Consider the following 20,379-nt stretch of genomic DNA (forward strand, 5'->3'; position numbering starts at 1 on the left):
CCTCCGAGCACTGTCAGCAGCCCCTCGCTGCTGGTCTGTTACCCTGCCCTTGTGTTACACTGTCCCTCTTCCCGACTATCCAGGGTAAGTTTGCTTGGAGAAAATCACCACTTCCCCTCCCCCTCTCTCTTTTGAAACCTTTGAAATTCCTCTTGCATTTTTTGTCCTCATTCTTGCCTTTCACCCCAGTTCCTGGGTGGATACTACGTGCTATACTTGCTACAGTCTGAGCTATAAATACGAAGCAATTTGTTGGAAAGTAAAATTAGCAGGCCAGACTTTCAAACTTGCTTCTAAATCTGTGCCTAGCCACCTCGGAGTGTGCATGTCCTCGTTTTCAGAGGTGCTGAATCTTGTTGCTATCCTTGATTTCAATGGGGATTTGTGGTGCTCAGGACTCCTGGAAATCAGGTCACTCTTATATTTGGGACTTGAGGATGGATGGAAGAGCCTGACCTCCACTTCTGTGTTGTAAGGGGAGAGATTGAGACATGGAAAGGTCAGGAGCTTGCTCTGGGTCAGTCACTTGCCTGGTAGCAGAGTGAAATAGGGATTTTGGGAAGGTCTCTTCTGTATAGAAGGGATAGGAGATTCTCAATGAGCAACCACAGACTCCGATCCCTGTGGTGAAACATCACAAGCCCTTGAATTCACTTCCTTCGTTTACTTTGGCTTACATGAAGTGTGCTTCTAGGCCTTTGCCAAAAGCTGGAAACGTTCCCCCGATCCGAATGCTGCTGAAAGGCTTTGTGTGCACTGTGGCCGTGCTGGGGGTGAGTCGTGGTGAGTTACGGCTGGAGGTTAACCACAGAACTTTTGTTCTGTAATCATCATCACGTGGCGCTAGCTCTGCTCTGTTAAAGTCGTTGGAAGTGTTGCTGTCTGTGAGAGTACAACAGGGATTCAGTCAGGAGAATGAGTGAGAAATTCCTAAAGAAAATAAAATCTAGACTTCAGGCATGTGGAAAAATACAGATGTGGGCTGAGGGTGTCACGGCAGCTCTTGGGTTGGTGCTCAAATCGAATTAGATTGCCCAGCTGAGTCTGTGGCACTGAGTTAGCCCAAGAAGTAATGCCCACAGAAAGATTTCCTGATCTTTGACTTTGATGCTCCAGGAACTGATGAAAATCAGAACAGGGACAGCTCAGCTGTGCTGATGAAAATGCACCCTGCTTAGGTGCTGCTCGCTGAATGATGCAGTCTGGGTTTTGAAGCGTGTCTAACACACTGGTATTACCCAGTGATTTCGCTATTTGAGATCACTGTTTCTGTCCTGTTTTCTACTAATGTAAAGCAAAATACTTCTGAAGCGTAGATTATCATACAGATTGCTTCCTGCATTGAGGAGCCAGTGCCCTGCTGTAAAAGAACCAAAATACAGCTGTTACTGCTAGGAAAATTGCGGCTCTGACAACTTTCTTTCCCAGGGTGGAGGTGTTGGCTGGTGCCATCCGAAGAGCTGCTGTTGCTCTCTGGCTGCTGGGGAAGCCCTGGGTCAGTGCAGCTGATGTCTGGTAAGGCTGGGGCAGGCTGAGGTGCTGCTGGGGCCCCTGCAGGTCCCTTGAAGCCTGTTGTGACCCACACAGGGGCTCAGTCACAACGCTGAGAACCAGAGGATGGTTCTGCAGCCTGCCTGAGCCTGCCGATGTGGGCATGTGTTGGAAAATGGCCAGAGAAGCAATTACTCTGGAATAGTTTCTGGAGATCTACACGCTCTTTAGGGATGACCCTGAAGGAAATGAAAGCTGCAGCTACTTTCCAAGTGCCACAGGAGCTCATGCATGAGAGCATCATCAGGTGAGGTGTGTTCCTTCTACTGGAGGCTCCAGGGGGCAACTGCGAGAGGAGCTGGTGCCAGGTCCTCAGGCTGTGAGCAGTCACCGTGCCACATCTCCATGCTCCTGGACGAGCTGCCAGAGTCTCCCTGGAAAACAGGGAGCAACGGCCACATCTCACCAGAGACAGCTTCCAATTTGCTTTGTGCTTTAGGAAACAACTCTGCAGAGTTGATTGCCTGCGAGCAGGTAGGAGAGAGCTGCAGCTGGAGCACAAAGGGAAGGAAGGACGGAAGAGGGGCTGGTTTGATAGGTGCTTGTTGACACCACAAAGAGAGAGAGCTGCTTCACCTGCCACCAGGAAATGGTCTGGGGCTTCTGACTGCGTTTTTGGCATCCGAGCGTAGCACAGCTTTTCTAATTAAATTGAGCCTCTGGTTAGGAGGGCACAGGTTGATGATGAGTAAAGCTGCAGAGGATGTGGATGCCAGATTTCTCATGTCTACAGCTATTTAACCTGGGGCTCTGCTCTACTAAACCAAAACACAGATAGAGTATCCAGCAGAAAGGTGTTTGCGTGCAGGGCATCCAAGAGAATTTTTCTTTGTTAGCTCAGTGGCTTCCAGCTTCTCTCTCCAAAGCATCCTGTGTGTGCTTGCATGCCAGGATGGGTTTTTGGCATCCTGCTCTGCTCTTCAGCACTGTGCTAGGGAAGGAGCAGCTGATTCGGCCTGCATTTTCTATGTGCTCTCCCAAGGCAGCTTTTCCCTCTTCGATAAGAGTGTTTAAATAGCTATCTTAAATGAGCAGGGATTACAGGAGGAGGAGGTCAAAGCTGAATTTGACTTAGTTGACTTCCCAGGGTTTTATCTTGGAGAGCCGCTCTCCGATCTGTGCCGCGTTCCCTGCACACCCTGCAGGTGTAAGCATGGAGTGAGCTAGCAGAGGGCCTGGCTCCTGAGAGCAGGGCTGAAGTGTGGTCGGCTTTGGGCCCCTCAGTACCAGGAGGACATGGAGACCCTGGGGCATGTCCAGAGAAGGGCTACAAATCTGGTGAAGGCCCTAGAGCACAGGTCCTGTGAGGAGCGCCTGAGGGCACTGGGGGTGTTTGGTCTGGGGAAGAGGAGGCTCAGGGCAGACCTCATTGCTCTCTGCAGCTGCCTGAAAGGGAGGTGTGGGGAGCTGGGGGTCGGCCTCTTCTCACGGGTAACCAGTGGTAGGACCAGAGGGAATGGCCTCCAGTTGTGCTGGGGAGGTTCAGGTTGGAAATGAGGAGACATTTCTTCTCAGCAAGAGCAGTCGGGCGTTGGGACGGGTTGCCCAGGGAGGTGGTGGAGTCACCATCCCTGGGGGTGTTCAAGGAGAGGTTGGACGTGGTGCTTAGGGACATGGTTAGTGGTGACATTGGTGGTAGGGAGGTGGTTGGAGCAGATGATCCTGGAAGGCTTTTCCAACCTTAATGATTCTGTGATTCTAAGACCAGTGCAGTCCCTCCCACCCCTGTTCATGGCGCCACCGATCAGTTCATGAACTTAGGCCACAGGGCTGGTCTTGCCTTGTCCCAGTCCTGGTGGCGGCTCTTTGCTTACCCCCACAAAACCATGAGGTCACTTGGGAACCAGGTTAAAACTGATTTCCCTTTTCCCCGTGTTGGAGCCTGGACCAGCGCTGCTCCACAGCTCTGGGGCTACCTGAGCTGGGCAGGGTTGATCTCAGCTGCTCTGCCTTACACCCAGGCTTTGTTGGCATACTACATGTCCGTGTGTGTGTACCTCCACGTCCTCTCTGTATGGACACACGCTGGCACTGGCCAGGGAAAATTAGGTCAAAACTTCATTAGCTGGAGCACTGCTTTAACGACCAACGTGCTGACTGGTAGAAAACCCCGGTATCCGATGGGCTGTCCTGTGCCTGTGTTCTCTTACACTTCTCTCATTGTTTTTGGCATTCGGGAGGCAGTCTCATCAAACACTCAGAGTCCCGCAATGGGAAGAGCAGGGGGAAGGGGAATATATGGAAAAGAGAAGGGAGAGATCAAAGAAGAACGTCCTTTTGAAGTAATTGCTTAGGTTAATGCCGAGTTTTCCATCCGTTACGAACCTCGGGAGGCAAAGCTCTTCTGAAGTAGTGTTCATCAGGCAGGGGGAGACGTCTTGGACAACGTGGTGCCCATCACTAGGGTGCTTGGTATGGGCAGTACCTGAAGATCTCAGTTGCTGGGTAAGCTGCAGCAGTTAAAGCCTGCAAAGCGGAGAGGCTTGGGTGGGCACGACACCACCTTCTTTCAATTTTTATTTTTATTTATTTCCTTATTTATTTCCACTTCAGACCCTTGAAGTTCTGACTGAGAGAGGAAAAAAGGCTCCTAGGAGGAGCGAACTCTCCCAGCGAGGTGCGTTTGTACTAAGCTCCTGCAGCGTGAAGCCTGCAGGCATTCTGAGCGCATGAAAAACTAATGCAAAGATTTTTGCTGCCAAGACGTGGCTGTAAGAGGCAGAGGAGTCTGTGCACTTGCCAGCGCCTCTGCACCATGATGTTGCACTCCTGTTATCCATGAAGCAATGCTCAAAAGGACCCTTTTTTTGCCAGATCCCAGCAGCCCACTGCAAAAAGGTGCCTGCTGGAAAGCCAGCAGCATTGTGACTGCTCTGCCTCCTGGGGGGCTGCTTGCCCAAGAAGCCACCACCCCAGAGGACACACAGGAGTGGCTTTTTGTTCTTTCCCTGCCACTGTGTGCATCCATTCAGCCCTAGGACACAGAGGGAAGATCACAAAACACTCTGTGGTGTACCCCAATTCGGTGCCCTTTTTAATCTCCTGCCGAGGAGGGTGGTTTCATCTCAAGGTCGTGTTTCTTCACTGCTACCTGGTTTTGGACTTTTTTGGTTTTTTTAACATTTCTAATCCCCAGTGCTATCCCTTTGGTCACAGGCGTGCTGGGCCAGCCCTGTTGTGCAGCGCCAGCTCTCAGGGATCCAAGCTGCTGTCTTTGCTGGAGGCAAAGCTGAGGGTTGCTGGTGGGATGTGCCTGGAAGGAGAGCCTGCAGCACCTGTGAGTGCCAGCAAAGCCACTGCCTTGCTGGGAAGCTGAACTGCAAGAGAGCTGTGTGCAAGAGAGTCATTAGAAAAAACAGTGTCTAAAAGAGCTCCCCTTCTTTTCATTGTCATGGACTCCAAGCCCTGAAAGATTTTGGAAGAGTGGGACAAGCCTTGGGTTTTTAGACCAATTAACTTAAATATTGAGGGGCTAGGAAGAAACCTCTGGGTGGGTGAGCATCCCACGGGCTGTGCAGATCTCTGCTGATCCTCTTGAGCACTGGACTCTGGCCAGCAGAGGACATAAATGAAAGCTTGGGTGCCAGATTGCCTGTTTCGGGGACAGACTGCTGATGGCACAGCGTGTTGCCTAACAAGGAGATGGGCCCTCTGCTAACTTAATAGAATCCTTCTGCTGGCTGTGATTTACCTCTGACAAGTTAAACCAGTGCCAGATCAATACTGTGCTCTGTTGCAGTAAATAGGCTTGATTTTAAGTACTGACTAAGAATTTACTTCCGATTAAGGGCCAATTTTTAAAGGAGAGAGTGCAATGGTCCTTCAAGTAGAGAACAGATGAAGTCTGTGGAGAGTGGATGTCCCCCAGGGGACCCCCCAGATCTCAGTCCCCATGTTTGGGGAGCCTGTAGAGGTAGGGGTACAGCTCTTTGGAGCTGGATGATGGCAGACTGAGCCTTGACTGGAGCAACTCCACTTTAAGCCACTTTGTTCTGAACCACCAGTGAATGCTGTAAGTGGGGTGAGGGCCTGAGGATAATTCTCATAAATGTTCTTGTACGTGTGCACGCATCTCTCCACGTATGTTAAGAACAGAGCCCTTGTCCCTCTTTGACATTGGAAAACTGGCCCCAGTCGTGAGATGTTGGCTGGGTGCTGCCACCACTCATCACGCAGAGCACGGTCCCTTGGGACAACCCAAAGAGTTGAGTTAGCGACCCAGCGAGACTATTAGAAACCCGAGTACTTATGGTGAAAACACAGCTTCAACGTTTTCATTGTGTCACTACTGTTTAATCCTCCCTTAATCCCCTTATGCTGCTCAGTAGACTTTTCTTGTATTATTTTTCATTGTCTTGCTAATAAGATGTTGCACGTAATAGAGATTTACACTGAAAGGTATTAGGCAGGATTATATGAAGATTATACAAGAAGCACTCACAAAAGGTTGGAGACTATAGTAACAATTTTTTAAATTTCTGTCGCAAAATGATTTTACTTTTTTCAAAGAATTTGTAGAGAATGTCAGCTGCAAGACTCAAAGAAGTTGCTCCTGCTCAAAAGCCTTGTCTTGAATTTCACCAGGGGTTATTTCTCAGACTAGTACTAATGGAATTCGAGCCATCTGATTTATTTGTGTTTTTTCAGTGGACCCAAATTCTGGGAAGAAAAAAAAAGGGGGGGGGGGGGGGGGAATTAAACTCACATGGAATTAAACTCACTCTTCTGCTGGACCAGGGATACGTGAACATCCTCTGTGGTACCTCCACTGAAGAGTATGGGCAGCCTTCGGCACCCAGCAGAGACCACTGATTTCAGAGGGACTCTGCGGGTGCTGGAAGACTTTTTGTGCTGAGTCTTTACAACCACAATTACCTAATTGCTAACTCTGAGGACTAGCTGCAGCGGAGTAAGATTGATGTATTGCAGCTGAGATTTTGGCCTGTTATTTCATCCTCTGTAAATAAAGGTAGCAGGAATTTTGCAGAGGCAGAGCTACACTGGCAGCAGATCAGCAATTAAAATGGGAAATAAAAATGCTTTTAAATAAAATAGCAGAAACCAGGAGGTAGCAGATTTTATGAGTAACCATCAAAGCTACTGGAAATGATTATCACCGTGGGGCCTAAACCAGAACCTTGCATTTGAATTTATCACCCGTTGAATCAGGACTTGCTTTGTTCTCCTTCAAAAGCTGCAGTTCAACGTCAGCTCCTGAAGCCAGGCTGGGGTAGGGTGTCTTGTTCAGGTCCCTTCCGTGTGAATCCCTCATGCTCTGCTGTAGGAATCTTTCGCAAGGCTTCACATCTGCCTGGGGAATCTCCTAAAATCCCATGCCTGATGCTAATGGGCGTCAAGCTTTTTGATTTTTAGAGATCTAAGTTCCTTCCAAAGAAGCCAGAGAAGCCCAAATAGTAAGTGTCTTTTAATAGTAAGTAGTCTTTTCTTTCTAACACTTCATGTCTGTCCTTAAAAGTGGTCCTGAGTTGCCTGTGGTGCACAGGTAGGAGAACACTTGATCTGCATGCAGTAAGGGAATGCTTATTTGGGAATTGTGCAGAGCATCCTACTCCTGACACCCGTTCTGAGCTAGCAGCCAGTCTCCTTCTGCCTAGTTTTCATCAGCTCAGCTAATAATAGCTAGTTTTTATTGTTAGCGCCTTTTTTATTGTTAGCGCGGTGTTGTTTGATGAATATGAATCGAGTGAATGAATGGGACGAGGCAAATTAAATGCAAGGCCTGCATTTCCCTGAGGGCGTAAGTACCCCATGCAGTCACATTGAAGGACCTCTATTTCGAAATCCATGGTTAGCACCTTCTAGAAATGCAGTCTTCACTGGGAGGTAAAATTGTTTCTCACAAAGATTTTATGATAGGAAGTGGATCTCTCCTGCCCTTGTGCTCAGAGGCAGAGACAGCTCCCTGCCATCCATCCATGCTTTGCTGGCTCCCCCTGTCTTGAAGTTGCTTGACCCCAGCTCTTTCCATCTCCACCGACACACGCTGTGATTTTCGACCTCTGATTGCTCTATCCTTTTTCAGATCCTTTTCTGAAGCTGCAGATCTTGCTTTAAAATTAGATGGGCTGTGAAACGTAGCATAACACCACTAACATGAAACCAAACGCTATCTCTTCATGCTGTAATTTCTCCTTAATTTGGTTCAATTTCCTCCATCCAAGGCAGTTGTTGCTGCCATCTGGGGAGCTGGGGATTGCAGCTCTGGATGGTGCAAGCTCCTGCTCCCATTGCAGCACCTGACTGGAGAGAGACATGCTGCTGGTGGCATTTCGGGACTAGCCCACCCTGGATTTCTGGCCTGCCATTCTGTTCTGGTTGTGGTCCTGAAAAAAGCCTGAAGCCATCTCCTAAACGGCTACACAGAGGATTGCAGCTGTGTGAGGTGAGTTACTGTGTCACTGATGAGCACTACAGGCAGGAAGACAAACACAAAATGGAAGTTGGCTCAACAAAAATGCTCTCCCGTGGCAGGCACTTCAGAAGAGGCACTTCATAACTGCGGAATTAGAAAATGGAGGCAGCTTATTTCACCTGGGGCAGTTTTGCTAATAAAACACGGGGAAGGCAAATAATAATCCGGCATGCGCTTACATCTAAGCTGTCTTCCCAGGGGGCTGGGGGGAGAACAACCAACACCCACCAGCAACAAAAAAATATAAGTGTTGGGCTTCCAACTTTATTAGGAAGCTCCATGTTGGCTATTTGAAATTGATACCAAACCTAGTCTTTGTTGTTGCCACAGACTGTGAGCCGGGTGTCTGCTTGTGCTGTTTTCCTGCCGGCAATGTCAGAGCAGCCAGGCTGAAGTAGGAGCCTTTCTCCTAATCTCTTAAATCTGAAAAGGGTTTGAAATTCAGCTGACTTTTGATGAGGAACACCCAGGCTCCGAGGAGCTGAAGGCTACCCAGAACGTGTGTCAGAAGCTCACAACGTGAGCTCCTAGGCTTGCAATTTTAGCAGTGCTGCTGAGCAGACCCGTCCACCTTTACAGGTAGGCTGCACTGTGGGGAGGCCTCTGAGATCTGTTTTTTTTTTTGTTTTTTTTTTTCAAATGAGGTCTGTGCATGCTACAAATGGAATTTGTGTGTGTTGCTCATGAGATTCCTGCTCTTTGCTGTGCCTGCCTGTCAGTATACCCCGTAAGCTGAAATTTATGATGCAGTGGTAAACAAACGTTGTTTTATTGATTGAGGATTAGGACAGCAGGATCAATGCAACCTGACCGAGGCTCTGAGGCCAGTGCTGAGTGCACACAGTGCAGCTGAAGTGAGATTCCTCTTGAAGCCTTTTTCGTTTTTCCTTGAGCACCTCCTTGTTCTTCTGCAAATACGAATGTGAAAGAGTTCCTAATATTTTAGGTATCTTTTAATACTTTTGTCAACCTGAAATTCAGGTCTCATTTCCTGTAATGCCAAAATTGTGAAGGTGCATCTAGCTTGATGTATTTGCTGTTCCCATGAAACACTGAGTGCCCCTTTTTGAAACTGAAGGAAGGTTTGGCCATGCCCACGATTGACATTTCTTCTTTATTCCTTTAATTGCATTGGAAGCTTATTATTTCTTACTGTATGATCTTGTCATGTCACAACAGAACAAGAAAAAAAAAAAAAAGCTGCATTGCCAGCTCTGGAGACTTCAGCATGTATCTTGTGATTGTTGTGGGGAGGGTTTTTATGTTCTAAAAGTCACACAGTTAAGGAAAATCTGAAGTTTATTTAAACTGAAATTTTCAGTCTCTGTTCCTCCCAGGGAAAGCTTGAAAACGCTCGTTATCAGGTCTGTAAAATCCTGTAGCAAATAATAAGCTTTCCGGAAGCACTGCAACCGAAGATGTTGGAGCTGTCGAATCAGTTGTGTACCTCAGGTGGGAGCTCTTGCATCCTTGGGGTTTGCTCGTAAGCAGCACAGCGTTGAGTGATGTGTGATGTTGTACCCACCTGGTAGCACCATCAAAACTGTTCCAGGTGGCCTGTGGCAGCCTGGGCACAACGGTCTGTCCATGATCTGAGCATTTTTAACTCCTGGTGACAGTGGTGTAAGAGCCAGCAGCAGAGAGTTGAGCTGCAGCTGCTTGCCTACGGCTCTGAGGTCTGGTGGGACACAATGAACTGAAAAGGTGCTCGCTTGTGGCTGTAGGGAGCTCTCCTGTCCCGTCTGATAGCTGAGCACCACCAAATCTTCCTATCATCATCCTTGAGTTGATGTTTAGCCAGTGCTGCTAATCTTATTTCTGTAAACTGCCTGCTTGGGAAGCCTAAAAATAGATCACGTTGCATTTTTCTGCTAGAAAAACAGTGGGTATTAAGGACTGAATTCCTGGGCTGATTTATTGAAAATAGCAACCCATGTTAACATGAGCCTCTCAAGATCAGTACATAAACACGCAGCCCCCAAGGGAATTAAAATCTTTTCAAATGTAGATGTATCGCTTGTAGTTGTTATTAGGTGAGATTTTAGCAGGAAATGAGTACTCTGCTTTTAGGTATTTGCAGAATACCAGAAAAGCTGCATAAACTTCCGTCTCTGTCTCAGTGAACATAATACATGAGACTTCAGCGTGCCTTCAGTATGAATGTTCTCAAATATAACATGTCTGATTATTAGAGAAGTCAAGGTTAAGGCAGGCTTCCTACCACAAACCAAGTGATGGCCCAGAGCAGCAGCTCCCAGGCTGAAATCCCATTCCAGAAGTGCGTGTCTGGCTCTGGCTCTTTGGCCAGAAGGTCTGGGGAAGACAAGCAGATCACTGCTGCTGACATGGTGGTTTTTATTCCGATCATCAGGAAGGCTCTTGAGAACAGAATTGCTTTAAAGAAGTGAGTAGGACCCTCCAAGCACTTCCGTATTGCTCTGATCTGGGGCTGTGCTGTGTCTCCTGAGTATGTTTGAGTCTGGTGTTCACCACCTGAGTACGGGCTTGGGAATGCTGGCTGGATTTACACTTGGGGACTGATTAGTCGCCAGATTGATTAAGTAGCCAGTGGATGTGTGAAAGTATAGAGGGAAAAATTATTTTGCACTGTCTTGTCCACATGTGATGTGTGAACAAGAACTGGTGGGGCTGACGGACCATGCCTTAGATGTTTGTGGGATGCTTCTCAGAACAGAGCTGATACGCTGATATCCAACAATATGTTAGCCAGTGAGGATTTTGCCTGAGTTAAGACAAATCAAGGAATTCGGGATTTGATTCTTTAAAATCCACATGGCATCACGTGATGCAGCAGAAAAAAATACCTTTTTTTTTTTTTCCTGCAAGCCTAAGAAGTTGTTTTGGACTGAGATTACTGTTTGAAACAAGTAACATTTGCTGCTTGCTTCTGGTAAATGTTCAGACTAAAGCCTTGACTCCTCTTTTGCATAAAAATGCCTTTTGTAGGATACATCTGTTTTGATCTCAGTTTGACTGTTTCCTCTGTGCCTTGCATCTAATTTATATTCCAACGAGATAAAATGAACTTGATAACAGCCCTTTAGCTTGTCATCTTAAAACACATGCTCAGCCTGGGAAAGCCAATAAAGTCATGTTTACGAGAGTCATAGGGTCTAGTGATTGGGAACAGACTGACCTGGTGGCTGTGGGGAGTTATGCAAAGTGGATTGCATACAGATCTTGTAACTAGCGGCATTTAAAACAAACAAGGACTACAGTGCTGGATCTGAACCATGTTCTAAAACCAATTAGAGTCAAAGACAGTCTTTTCATGTCTTTAGCCTGTGTTAACAATGTTTTCCATTGGAAGAATCTGCCCTAACTTGGTGTCTAAAAGCTGGATGGCAAGGGGTGAGCAAGTCGCCTTGCTGCTTTTACAGCCATTGGAAGGAAATGTGTTCAATGTTCTGTCACTTCCCTCTGGGATTATATTAGTACTGTGATTTTTGTTGTTAATTGTTTCCCATATGGAGAAAAAGAAGCCCTGCAAACCAGACCTGGTGTAACTTATGTAGGACTATAGACACTAACCAACTATCAATGCGAGCTGGCATAGTATCCTTCATGGGGACTTTTCATTTACATCTTACCAAAAGATACATCTCCAAATAGTTTATTATCTCTTGCCAGTTTTGTCAGTAGAAAACGTGTCCATCTGGGGCCGGAGCACAGCTTGTTGTAAGCAAGCATCCCTCTGTGGGACCAACACTTGAGAGAAGCCTGCGGTTACCCAGAGCTCAGCTGCAGCTTGTGACGTAGGTTGCAATTTAAGTGAAGGAGAGTAAATAGTCTTTACTTTTACGGGAGGTCCCTTAAATATGTATGTGAGCAGCGGAGTTGTGAGGGCAGTATATGTTGTGACAGCATCAGCCCCTTCTGCTGTGAGCGTAGAGCACTTGTTAGCAAACGTGAGTCAGCTCTCTGGGGTTCTGCCGGCTCCCAGCCTTGGTTTGCCGTCTGGTTAGTGAGGCAGCAACCCTGCAGCTTCTCCATGTGCTCATTTATGTTAATATTTAGGAACTCAGGGGACAGAGATGGCTGCAGGCATTGTGCCTGGGCAGGGAGCGGCCTAGTGGGGAGTCCGGAGCCTTGGAGATCTGGGACTGCTGGCTGCTGCGTAGCACACGGGGATGGGGGAGCTGGATGTCTAATTCACTGGTATCTTCACAGGAAAACCAGCACCAGGGATGTTTCATCCAGCTTGAGAGCTTTGGTTAGGGTCTTACCAGTGTTTGCCTTAAGTAGGAACAAAGAGGTAGCTTGCCAGCCTGCAGGCTGGGCTGTAATTTACACTGTTTAATGACACATTGTATAGTTGGCACTGCTGTAATTCATCCTCTGTGTTTCCTTGACAAATAGGGACACCCTGAGTGAAAATAATTGCATGTGGAGATCGGTGAAGTGGCACTCTGCATTTCATTAATTCAGGACTGCCTGGCCAGCTTGGCTGGTGCTGTGGGCCACATTTCTAGGTATCACCAAACTGCAACTCCAGCAAATAACAAAACTTGTAACACGCTCTAGGCTGAAAGCACAGAACATGAGGCAAGCAACACTTTATGAAGATCTGTCTTATAGGTACCTGGAAACGAGTTTGCCCTTGAATTTTAGAAAAACAACCCATATTGTCCCGCTATGGTACATTGCATAAGCATGAGATGGGCACAGGACCGCATAGTCCCTGTTGACTTGCAATCTGTGGAGTAACTATCGTGCCATCCTGGTCAATTTGGACATAAAATTCCACATTGGATGGATTTGTGCATGAGGTACTGTAGGAGGCAAGGACAGAACTTGCTTCTCGCCCTTCTGCTCCGCATTATTTTATTAATTTCTTTGGCATGCTTAGAGAGGAGATGCTGAGTACATAGGAAGGATTGGAGCACCTATGTGAGTAGCCTCTTGTGCATAAATGCAACCAGCATCAGTTCAGAGCAGGAGCAAAAATAGGTGGCCAGAGTTCAGTTGTGTAGCCAGAGAGGCTGATGTTTTTCAAGCTGCAGTCTTCAATGGGAGGTACCGGTACCCATCTCACGTTTTTAAAGCAGTTTGGTATCTGCTTCTTTTCTCTTATAACTGTTGTATGAAACAGACATTGCTGGTGTAGATATTTTGAAATGGTTCTTTCTGGGTTTGAATATGATTTCTGAGTTACCGTGTTAAAATGGTGGGTGATTTTCCTTTGGGGAAAAAAAAAAAAAAGAGCAGCAGATTTTAGATGCAAACATGTTCCGCTGGTAGCATTGAAATTGTCTGAAAGAAATGTCTCGAATTGCTTGATGTTGTCTCATGCATTTCACGCTCACCGTTGTTAAGGGTCATTAATGATTCCATTATAAACTCCTATTTGCAGAAATGGTTTTCTAAAAACCATCTTTGTCTTGTATTATTATGTTGTTTATATTATATAAACGCTTAAGGACTAGATGTGTATTAATAGATAGCCTTGTGATTGTGGAGCCAGCAATTACTTGACTTGTGATTACTCTATCACAGAGTCTGCTGACTCTCAGCACTTTGGAGGAGAGAATAAAATTCCTTCTGCGAATTGGGAAGATAATTTTCTTTGGAAAAGTGCTTGTTACACAGTGCGAGAAATCCTCTGAATGCAGATAAGCAGTAAAAGCTGGTTAGCTTTACGTGCTGCAGTGTGATGCTTTGGAAAAGGCTGTCATGGTGGTGAGCCTTATCAGTTGCAGGGGGATACAATGAAGATCCTAGGGGGGAGCTCCAAGTGCTCCAGAAGACGACGTGCTGGGTGGAAAACCAGGCAGCTGTAGCCATTTCTCTCCCCTGTGCTTCTTCCCTGGCCTGTCCCAGGGCTGCTGTACTCTGCACTGGGATGACCATGGGGGGGGGGGACAAGGTACTTAACTCCATTCTCATTCTCTTCCATAGTGTTAATCACTGTCTGTTCCTTACTGTGTCACCACTCCCTAACAATCAAGAGTACAGACTACATAAACAGCACCAAAAGATGTGCAGAACAAGACTGTGTTTAAGGTAATCCTGTGCTGCTGCCTTGTTTGCACTGAAGAGTCTGGAGTCTCTTCCTATCCGCTCTGGGTGCTGCAGTCACAAGTGCTGTGCCCATTAGGATGCTGTAGCTCAGGTCTCCATGTGTGCCAGGTCCGTGTGGCTGCATCTGGAGAGGATCCGGCCAGGACTCATCTTCCTCTGCCCTCCTTGTGTCCTGGCTCCTTACAGGCAACTGAAGGGAGCAGTCCTTGCACACATATCCCATCATGGGAACTGCCTTTTGTAGGGGAACCCAGGAGCAGGCTCTGGGTTGAAAAACCCACGTGTTTTCCTTCACTTGGACAATCCAGTGAGAGCACAGGGATGTCTGTGAGCACTTCGGAGGCCTAGCCCTACTGCAGCTCTTCCTCTTCAGCACTCAGGAGAGGAATTTATATAGTTGATGTCCTCTCCTATAGCCATTTTGTGCCCCAGAAGAAGCTCTTGTTACTGCTGGAAAACATTTGAGATTCCTGCAAAGCCGTCTTTAGGAAGCTGAACACGTGATGTTCCGGGTCAGTGATTCTTGATCCTTTTCAAACCACTTCATTGCCTTCCTTATAGCCAATAACTTCTCCCTGTTTGGCTGTGTCACAGGGGATAGAGGACGAAGCCCCAGGTCAGGAATCCCTGCTCCCACTTGCTAGCAATGGCACAAAGACTGTAGGTGAAAGTTATATAGCTGAGGCCCTTAAAAATCCAGCAGCTTTGCTAGCATTTGTTGGTATAGCTTGCTGCCATTCTTTCTGTCCTCTTTCTTTATATTTCCCATAGTTTCTGTAATAAAAGCATTGAATGTAAATGGTAAGACTTTCTGCCTACAAATTCTTGGCCAAGACCTGGTGCAGTTTTGGTGAAGAGCTCTGAAGGCAGGACCCTTATGAGAAGCCGATAAATATTTGCTGGCAAAGCAAGCTCCCAGCACAGTGCTGGGATACCCGAGTCAGTGGGGTTTTCTAAGATGTGCAAAAACTTTATGGGTTAGCACTGGTTTGCTCGCTGAAACTTTCTTGTTGCTCCAAGTGAACAACATCCAGTCGTAGAAATAATGATAAGAAGGGTGTAGAAGAGAGTAGAAGAAAGAGTGTAAAAATGTCCTGGGTGCCTCAAGGGAAGGAAGGAGGAATCTAGACCAGCTGTGGCCTATGTATGTCCTGGTTGTGACAGTCCTTGTAGGGCATTAGAAGAGGAGAGACTCCTGCAATACCTTTCTTTCTTGTCTGGTACAGAGCGGGACATTACCAGCTCTTTTGCCCAGCGCATTCCCGGTTTAACAGCTCGATTGGAGCTACATTACTCAAAGTTTATTTGAAATACCGTAATCGTACATACATTGTCACAGCGTACGGAATCAGCAAATTGCATTGCATAATTCCCTTGCAGTTGTCTGAGAAATCTCCCGTCTGCTCTGCTAGCACGGAGCACAGAGCTGATGTGAAATCCTTCTTGTCATGCAAAGCGCCTGCCAACGCGTGCAAGTTAAAGAAGAGCAATAGCTAATACCTTTGTATTTTATCCCCTGCGCTTAACAATTGGATGAAAGATAAGTGTTAGCAGAGGTCAAGCATTGTTTGAATGTGTTGCAAATGGTTTCCCGGGGAAACAGCAAATCAGTACTCCTAGCCTGCTGCAGTCTCCAGAACAGCATCCAGACCAGCATCCAGCCACCAGCCATAGCCGAGTGTTTACTACTCGGGACCAAAAGCGATGCAGACCAAAGACGAGGCGAGTGTGTGAGTGAGGGAGCGATTTCAGAGGATGAAGAAACACTCGGCAAGAGTGGCACCGTTACCGTCCTACAATGTTTCTGAATTAAATTTGCCTGTGCCAGACGGTAAATGCTTTTTTTTTTCCTTTATATCTGAGCCTAGGCAGGAATTTACTTTGCATGCTACTCCTGCTCTGTTCCATTCAAAGTAACATGAGTGTCTGTGTGTGTGTAGTTGTGTATTTTTAAAGTAACTCATGTTTTGATAGCCTTTTTAGCACTTTAATGTCATCTAGGATAAGTGCAGTTAAATTTATCTTTTCAGGATAAGCGCAGTTAAATTTCTTCTTTTTGTCTTCCACTGCTGTGTGAGTGCTTTCTGATGAAGAAACTAATGTTGAAATAAGAGCAACTGAAAAAAGTTATTGTGCTTTGGTTCTGGCTTTCGAGAAAGCTGGGAAATTGGGTATGTTCTATGTTACTCAATTTTCTGTAGTATTTTAATAACGTTCTCTAGAGCTATCTTCCTTGTTTTAAAGACCGAGGCTCCAACTTTTCTGTGCTTGCTGTCCCTCAGCCTGATGTGGCAGCTGCTCCCTTGCACTGCTTCCCCCCCCTACCCCCCCCCCCCTTATTTTCACAAGCGTCATCTGTGAAGCAATTCCTTAATACAACAGCCATGAGAGAGAAATTGTGAAATCCGTGGTGTGCTCCTGACGTGACAGCCTAACGCCAAGTGCAGGAGCAAGGCTCGTTCCCTGCAGAGCGCTTGCCAACTTTGCAGCACGCTTCGGTGTCAGCTGGAAACGCGGTGATGTCCAGCAAGGGACAGCACTGCTCGCAGAGGGGCTGCTGAGAATGTACAGCAGACACGTGTGGTATAAATCAAGGGCTGGAAGGGAAGCTTGCGTAAAATATTCCTAAGATTCAGGTTCGTGGTTTCGTTGTTTTCTTAATGTCTGTAGCAATCGCAGCCTTTAACCGTGCTGGTGCAAGTTTATTGCACTCAGCATCAGATGGCTGGAAGAGCCGAGCGCTGCTTTCTGCCAGGAGCAAACCCGCTTCCCACCAGGTGTGGGACAGGTGTTAGCAATGCTCGGGCTGTAAAATCGCAAGGTGTGTGCTGTCTCCCTTCTGGTTTTTGTTATTCCGAACAGCAGTGAAATTGCGGTTCCTTTTTTCTGGGTTGAATTCAGCACGACGTCCAGGATGAAAGCAAGGCAAGAGACGCCGCACGGTGCTTGTCAGCGGAGCGTGACTCTCAGTTCTTCAATCTAACCACGTCGGAGGGGCTTAAATTACAAACGGAGCTGGCTTTTGATACAGCAGGCTATAGCCTGTCATGTTTCTTGGGAGTAGGTGCACAATATTGAGTATTCTGCAGTCTGAGCAGTTACCTGGTGTTTCTTCCTTGAGGGAAAAATGCCCTAAAGAAAGTTGAAGGAGCTGGCAGAGCTGGCTGCTTATGTTGGTCCATTGCTGGTGCGCAGCACCAGGTTTTAGGAAGTGTGAAATCATAAAATGTGCTCTCGCCTTGTTGTAAAGGAGCAGCGTTGCAGTGGGATGAGCTGGCTGACATGCCCACGGGCTGCCTAACGTGGTGATGTGCTGCTGTTTATTTCCAGCTGCCAGCACGGACGGGGCTCGTGTCATGCAAGGCGGTGAACGCACAGGATTAAAGACCCCCCTACTCCGAACAGACAGCACATGGCCAGTGCTTGCCTACAGCCTAACCCCATCCAGCTGTTGTCAGCCACATCTGTTCAGGAGTCTGTCTTAACCTGCTCCCAACGCTCAAAAATTGCGCTGCCCGTTTCCTTAGGGAGGGAAAATCCAGTCGTCGTAGGAAGAAAGGGCAACAGACTGGAAGTGACTACATGACAGCGCTTGTCATAGCCGACAGGCTGGAAATGGAAAGGTCCTTGCTGGGGATGAAGCTGGCCAGGCAGAACTAATACTGGGGCCTCTGCTAAATGTGTGTGCAGCCAGCTTTACAGATCAGCAAAGATTTTAGCAGGGATTTCCAATGAATCCTAATGGGGTAGGGCGGCCAACTTCCCAAGAGCGCTGCAGCTGTCCCTGCTTTCCTTCCCAGGCATGGGAAGAGCACGTGGCAGAGATGCCACAGGGACTTGGGCCTCTGTGCTGGGAGGAGAGCAGGGGAGCTCGGCACTCTGCCGTGGCAGTTTTCAAGTTGTTTAGGTTTGTGGCTTTTTAGGCTTTCTACCTTTCTGGAAGAACCATGGAAAGAAAATGGAGCAGAGACAGCTGCCGAGAAGGGTTGGCACTGGGAGCTGAGCGGTTCTGGAAGGCGTGGGGTGGTTTTCGAGCCAGGACCCCCAGCCACATGAATGCTTTTGAGGACGTCTTCATCACAGTGTGGTGAGCCCTCGCTCCCCAGTGCAGCATCAGCTACAACAAGAAGACTGACTGTAGGTATGTGAGTGCCTGTAGGACACTTACCCAAATGTGCCAAAGAAAGGGCTCTGCAGGGAAAAAAAACAACAACAACAACAAAAAACATTATGGAGGTGTCTTATGCATCTCCAGGAGTCTCAAAATTCAACACAACCGTGATAAATGCTCACTTTTGCCCCACCTGTTTACCTCTGAAATATTCTTTTACCCCACTCTGCCTCAAAAGTGCTTAAATGGGCTCGAAGACAGGCAAGAAGATTGAAGCAACAGTTCAATGCCTAGCTGATAAGAAAGTACCGAAGTGCTGCCACGAGCTTAAGGCAGATTTGGATTCATGCAGATGCATCTAAACGTAAGCCTCTCTAAGTACTGAGAAAGCTGTTTGAGCTTCCTGGAGTCAGCAGGAGAGGTGGATGCCTCTGAAAGGTGATTCATCTCCTCAGATTGGTACCTTAGGGAGCTGGAATGAATCACCCGCTGGAGGCACCCATCATCCAGGAGAGGCAATAGTTTGTGTAGGAGATAAATATAAGCAATTTGATATCGAGTTGCGTGTCAGTGTGCTGCTTTCACCCTCTTATCTTAGGAGACCCATGAACCAGCCTGGATTTATTGCAGCATTTCTTGAAAGAAGAAGCTATCTCATAATTATTTAATGATGAGGTGCATGTGGGTGATTTCAGGTGTGTCCTGGGTCTAAACTCCTTTCACAACAACTTCATGTCAAAGCAGCCTCGTGGCTTTCGTTGATGCTACTCTTGATTTACTGCTGTGAAAGTAGAACAAGAGTTTAACTCATAACGTCTGTTACTTTCTGGAGTTGTCACTAAATTTTAGCAATGACAAGATTCATTGTCATTTCAAATGATTTTTTTTTGGTGATACTCATAACTTTTTATTTCAGGGTAAAGTGTATAAATCTGTGAACCTGTTGGAGGTGCATCTGGTGTAACTTACTGCAAAGTTTGTAAGAGAGGTTTTCTTTAAGGGGATGTTGTGTGGCTTTGAGTCAAATGATGTGTGTTTATCTGTGTTTATTTGTGTTTATCAGAGATTACCCTTGCAGAAGTTCCAGGTGTGGAAGGAGTCTGCTGCTCTCGTGAGACTTCTCTGTGAGGTGGGGTGTTTGCGTGCCTGGTCCTGCCCTTCCCAGGCTTCCTTCTGGATGCCCTGTCCAGGTGGGCAGGGAAGGAGGAATAATCAGAGGCTCTTTGCATGGGAAGTGCTCCATGCTGGAGGAGAAGTTAGTATCCTTCCTGGCAGTCAGTGTTTTCAAACTCCAGAGATGTCACAGCTAGGTATGACATTTTGCCAAATAATTGTTTTTTTGAGGCAAATGGGGATGCCGACAAGCCTTTCTGACAGCAGAGTTCAGTCCAAAAAGTGCCACTCCAAATGGATGTTTTAAATTATTTTTGTAGATATATATAGGCAATTTCCTATGGAAGTTTAAATTTTGACGTATAAAAGTCATTCATAATTTGCATCACTTTTTCTGCATTACAAAGCTTTTGTCTTGCTTTGAGTAAAATGTAAAGCTCCACATTTAGCGTTAGCTCTTCCTTCTACAAGTGCACACAGTTTGCTTTCTGCGTTTATATATCCAGAATAAACCTAATTCTGTTTCTGCTGTGTTGCCATTTCCAATTTTTGTTCACGTCTGTGCCTTGCACTGATGTGAGTCAGGGCCATGAAATAATCCCTTTGACTCCAAATATACCATGTTCTGACCAGTAATCTTAAAATCTGTGTAGCCAGTGTGTTTCAAAAGGCATCATGCTCTCTCTTGCTGCCATTTGCAATACAGATAATATCAAATAAACTTAATTTCAAGACTGTTCTTACACCCACACACTGGTGCTGGTATATAACTTCTGATGTCAAATCAATGGGATTCCTTGTCTGTGGAACAGAGACGGTGGTATTTGAGTTACACTGAAATGAGAACGGGTTAAAAAAGAAAAGAAAAAGTCATAGAATCATAGAACAGGTTTGGGTTGGAAGGGACCTTAAAGATTATCTAGTTCCAACCCCCCAAGTGGTCTTGGTTAAAGTGGATAAGGAAGAAAAGGGATTGGGAAAACTGGAGCAATACAAATAGCAGACCTTTACTTCAGTAAGAAACAAATTGTGATGTCCTCCAGAGATGGCTGTCCCTTATGCTCATGCATCAGAGCTCCCCAAAAGGCAGTCTGCAGATTGTTTACAGCCAGCAAAGCCTGACTTAAAT

The 20,379-nt window shown here is 46.7% G+C and overlaps 1 protein-coding gene and 1 long non-coding RNA gene across 6 annotated transcripts in view; one reads left to right on the forward strand and one right to left on the reverse strand.

Annotated features, from left to right (window-relative positions):
• SLC35F4 (solute carrier family 35 member F4) overlaps window positions 1-20,379 on the forward strand; it is a 107,072-nt gene that overhangs the window by 58,026 nt on the left and 28,667 nt on the right. The window contains exon 1 of one of the 5 annotated variants that reach the window (XM_035328377.1): window positions 15,452-15,857. The exons of 3 other annotated variants lie outside the window; for them this stretch is intronic. In XM_035328377.1, the coding sequence (XP_035184268.1) occupies window positions 15,782-15,857 (76 nt within the window). In that variant the 5' untranslated portion in view covers window positions 15,452-15,781. Of the gene's footprint in view, window positions 1-15,451; window positions 15,858-20,379 lie in introns of those variants that run through there. One more of the 5 variants, XM_035328381.1, reaches the window with a different exon arrangement.
• Window positions 1,762-19,113, reverse strand: LOC118168189. Its single transcript, XR_004751408.1, has 4 exons — window positions 19,103-19,113; window positions 15,261-15,268; window positions 9,652-9,653; window positions 1,762-2,933 (listed from the first exon to the last, which is right to left on the reverse strand). It is a non-coding gene; the product is annotated as an uncharacterized LOC118168189 (long non-coding RNA).

This window comes from Oxyura jamaicensis, chromosome 5 (genome assembly GCF_011077185.1).
Source record: "Oxyura jamaicensis isolate SHBP4307 breed ruddy duck chromosome 5, BPBGC_Ojam_1.0, whole genome shotgun sequence".
Classification (NCBI taxonomy): Eukaryota; Metazoa; Chordata; class Aves; order Anseriformes; family Anatidae; genus Oxyura; species Oxyura jamaicensis.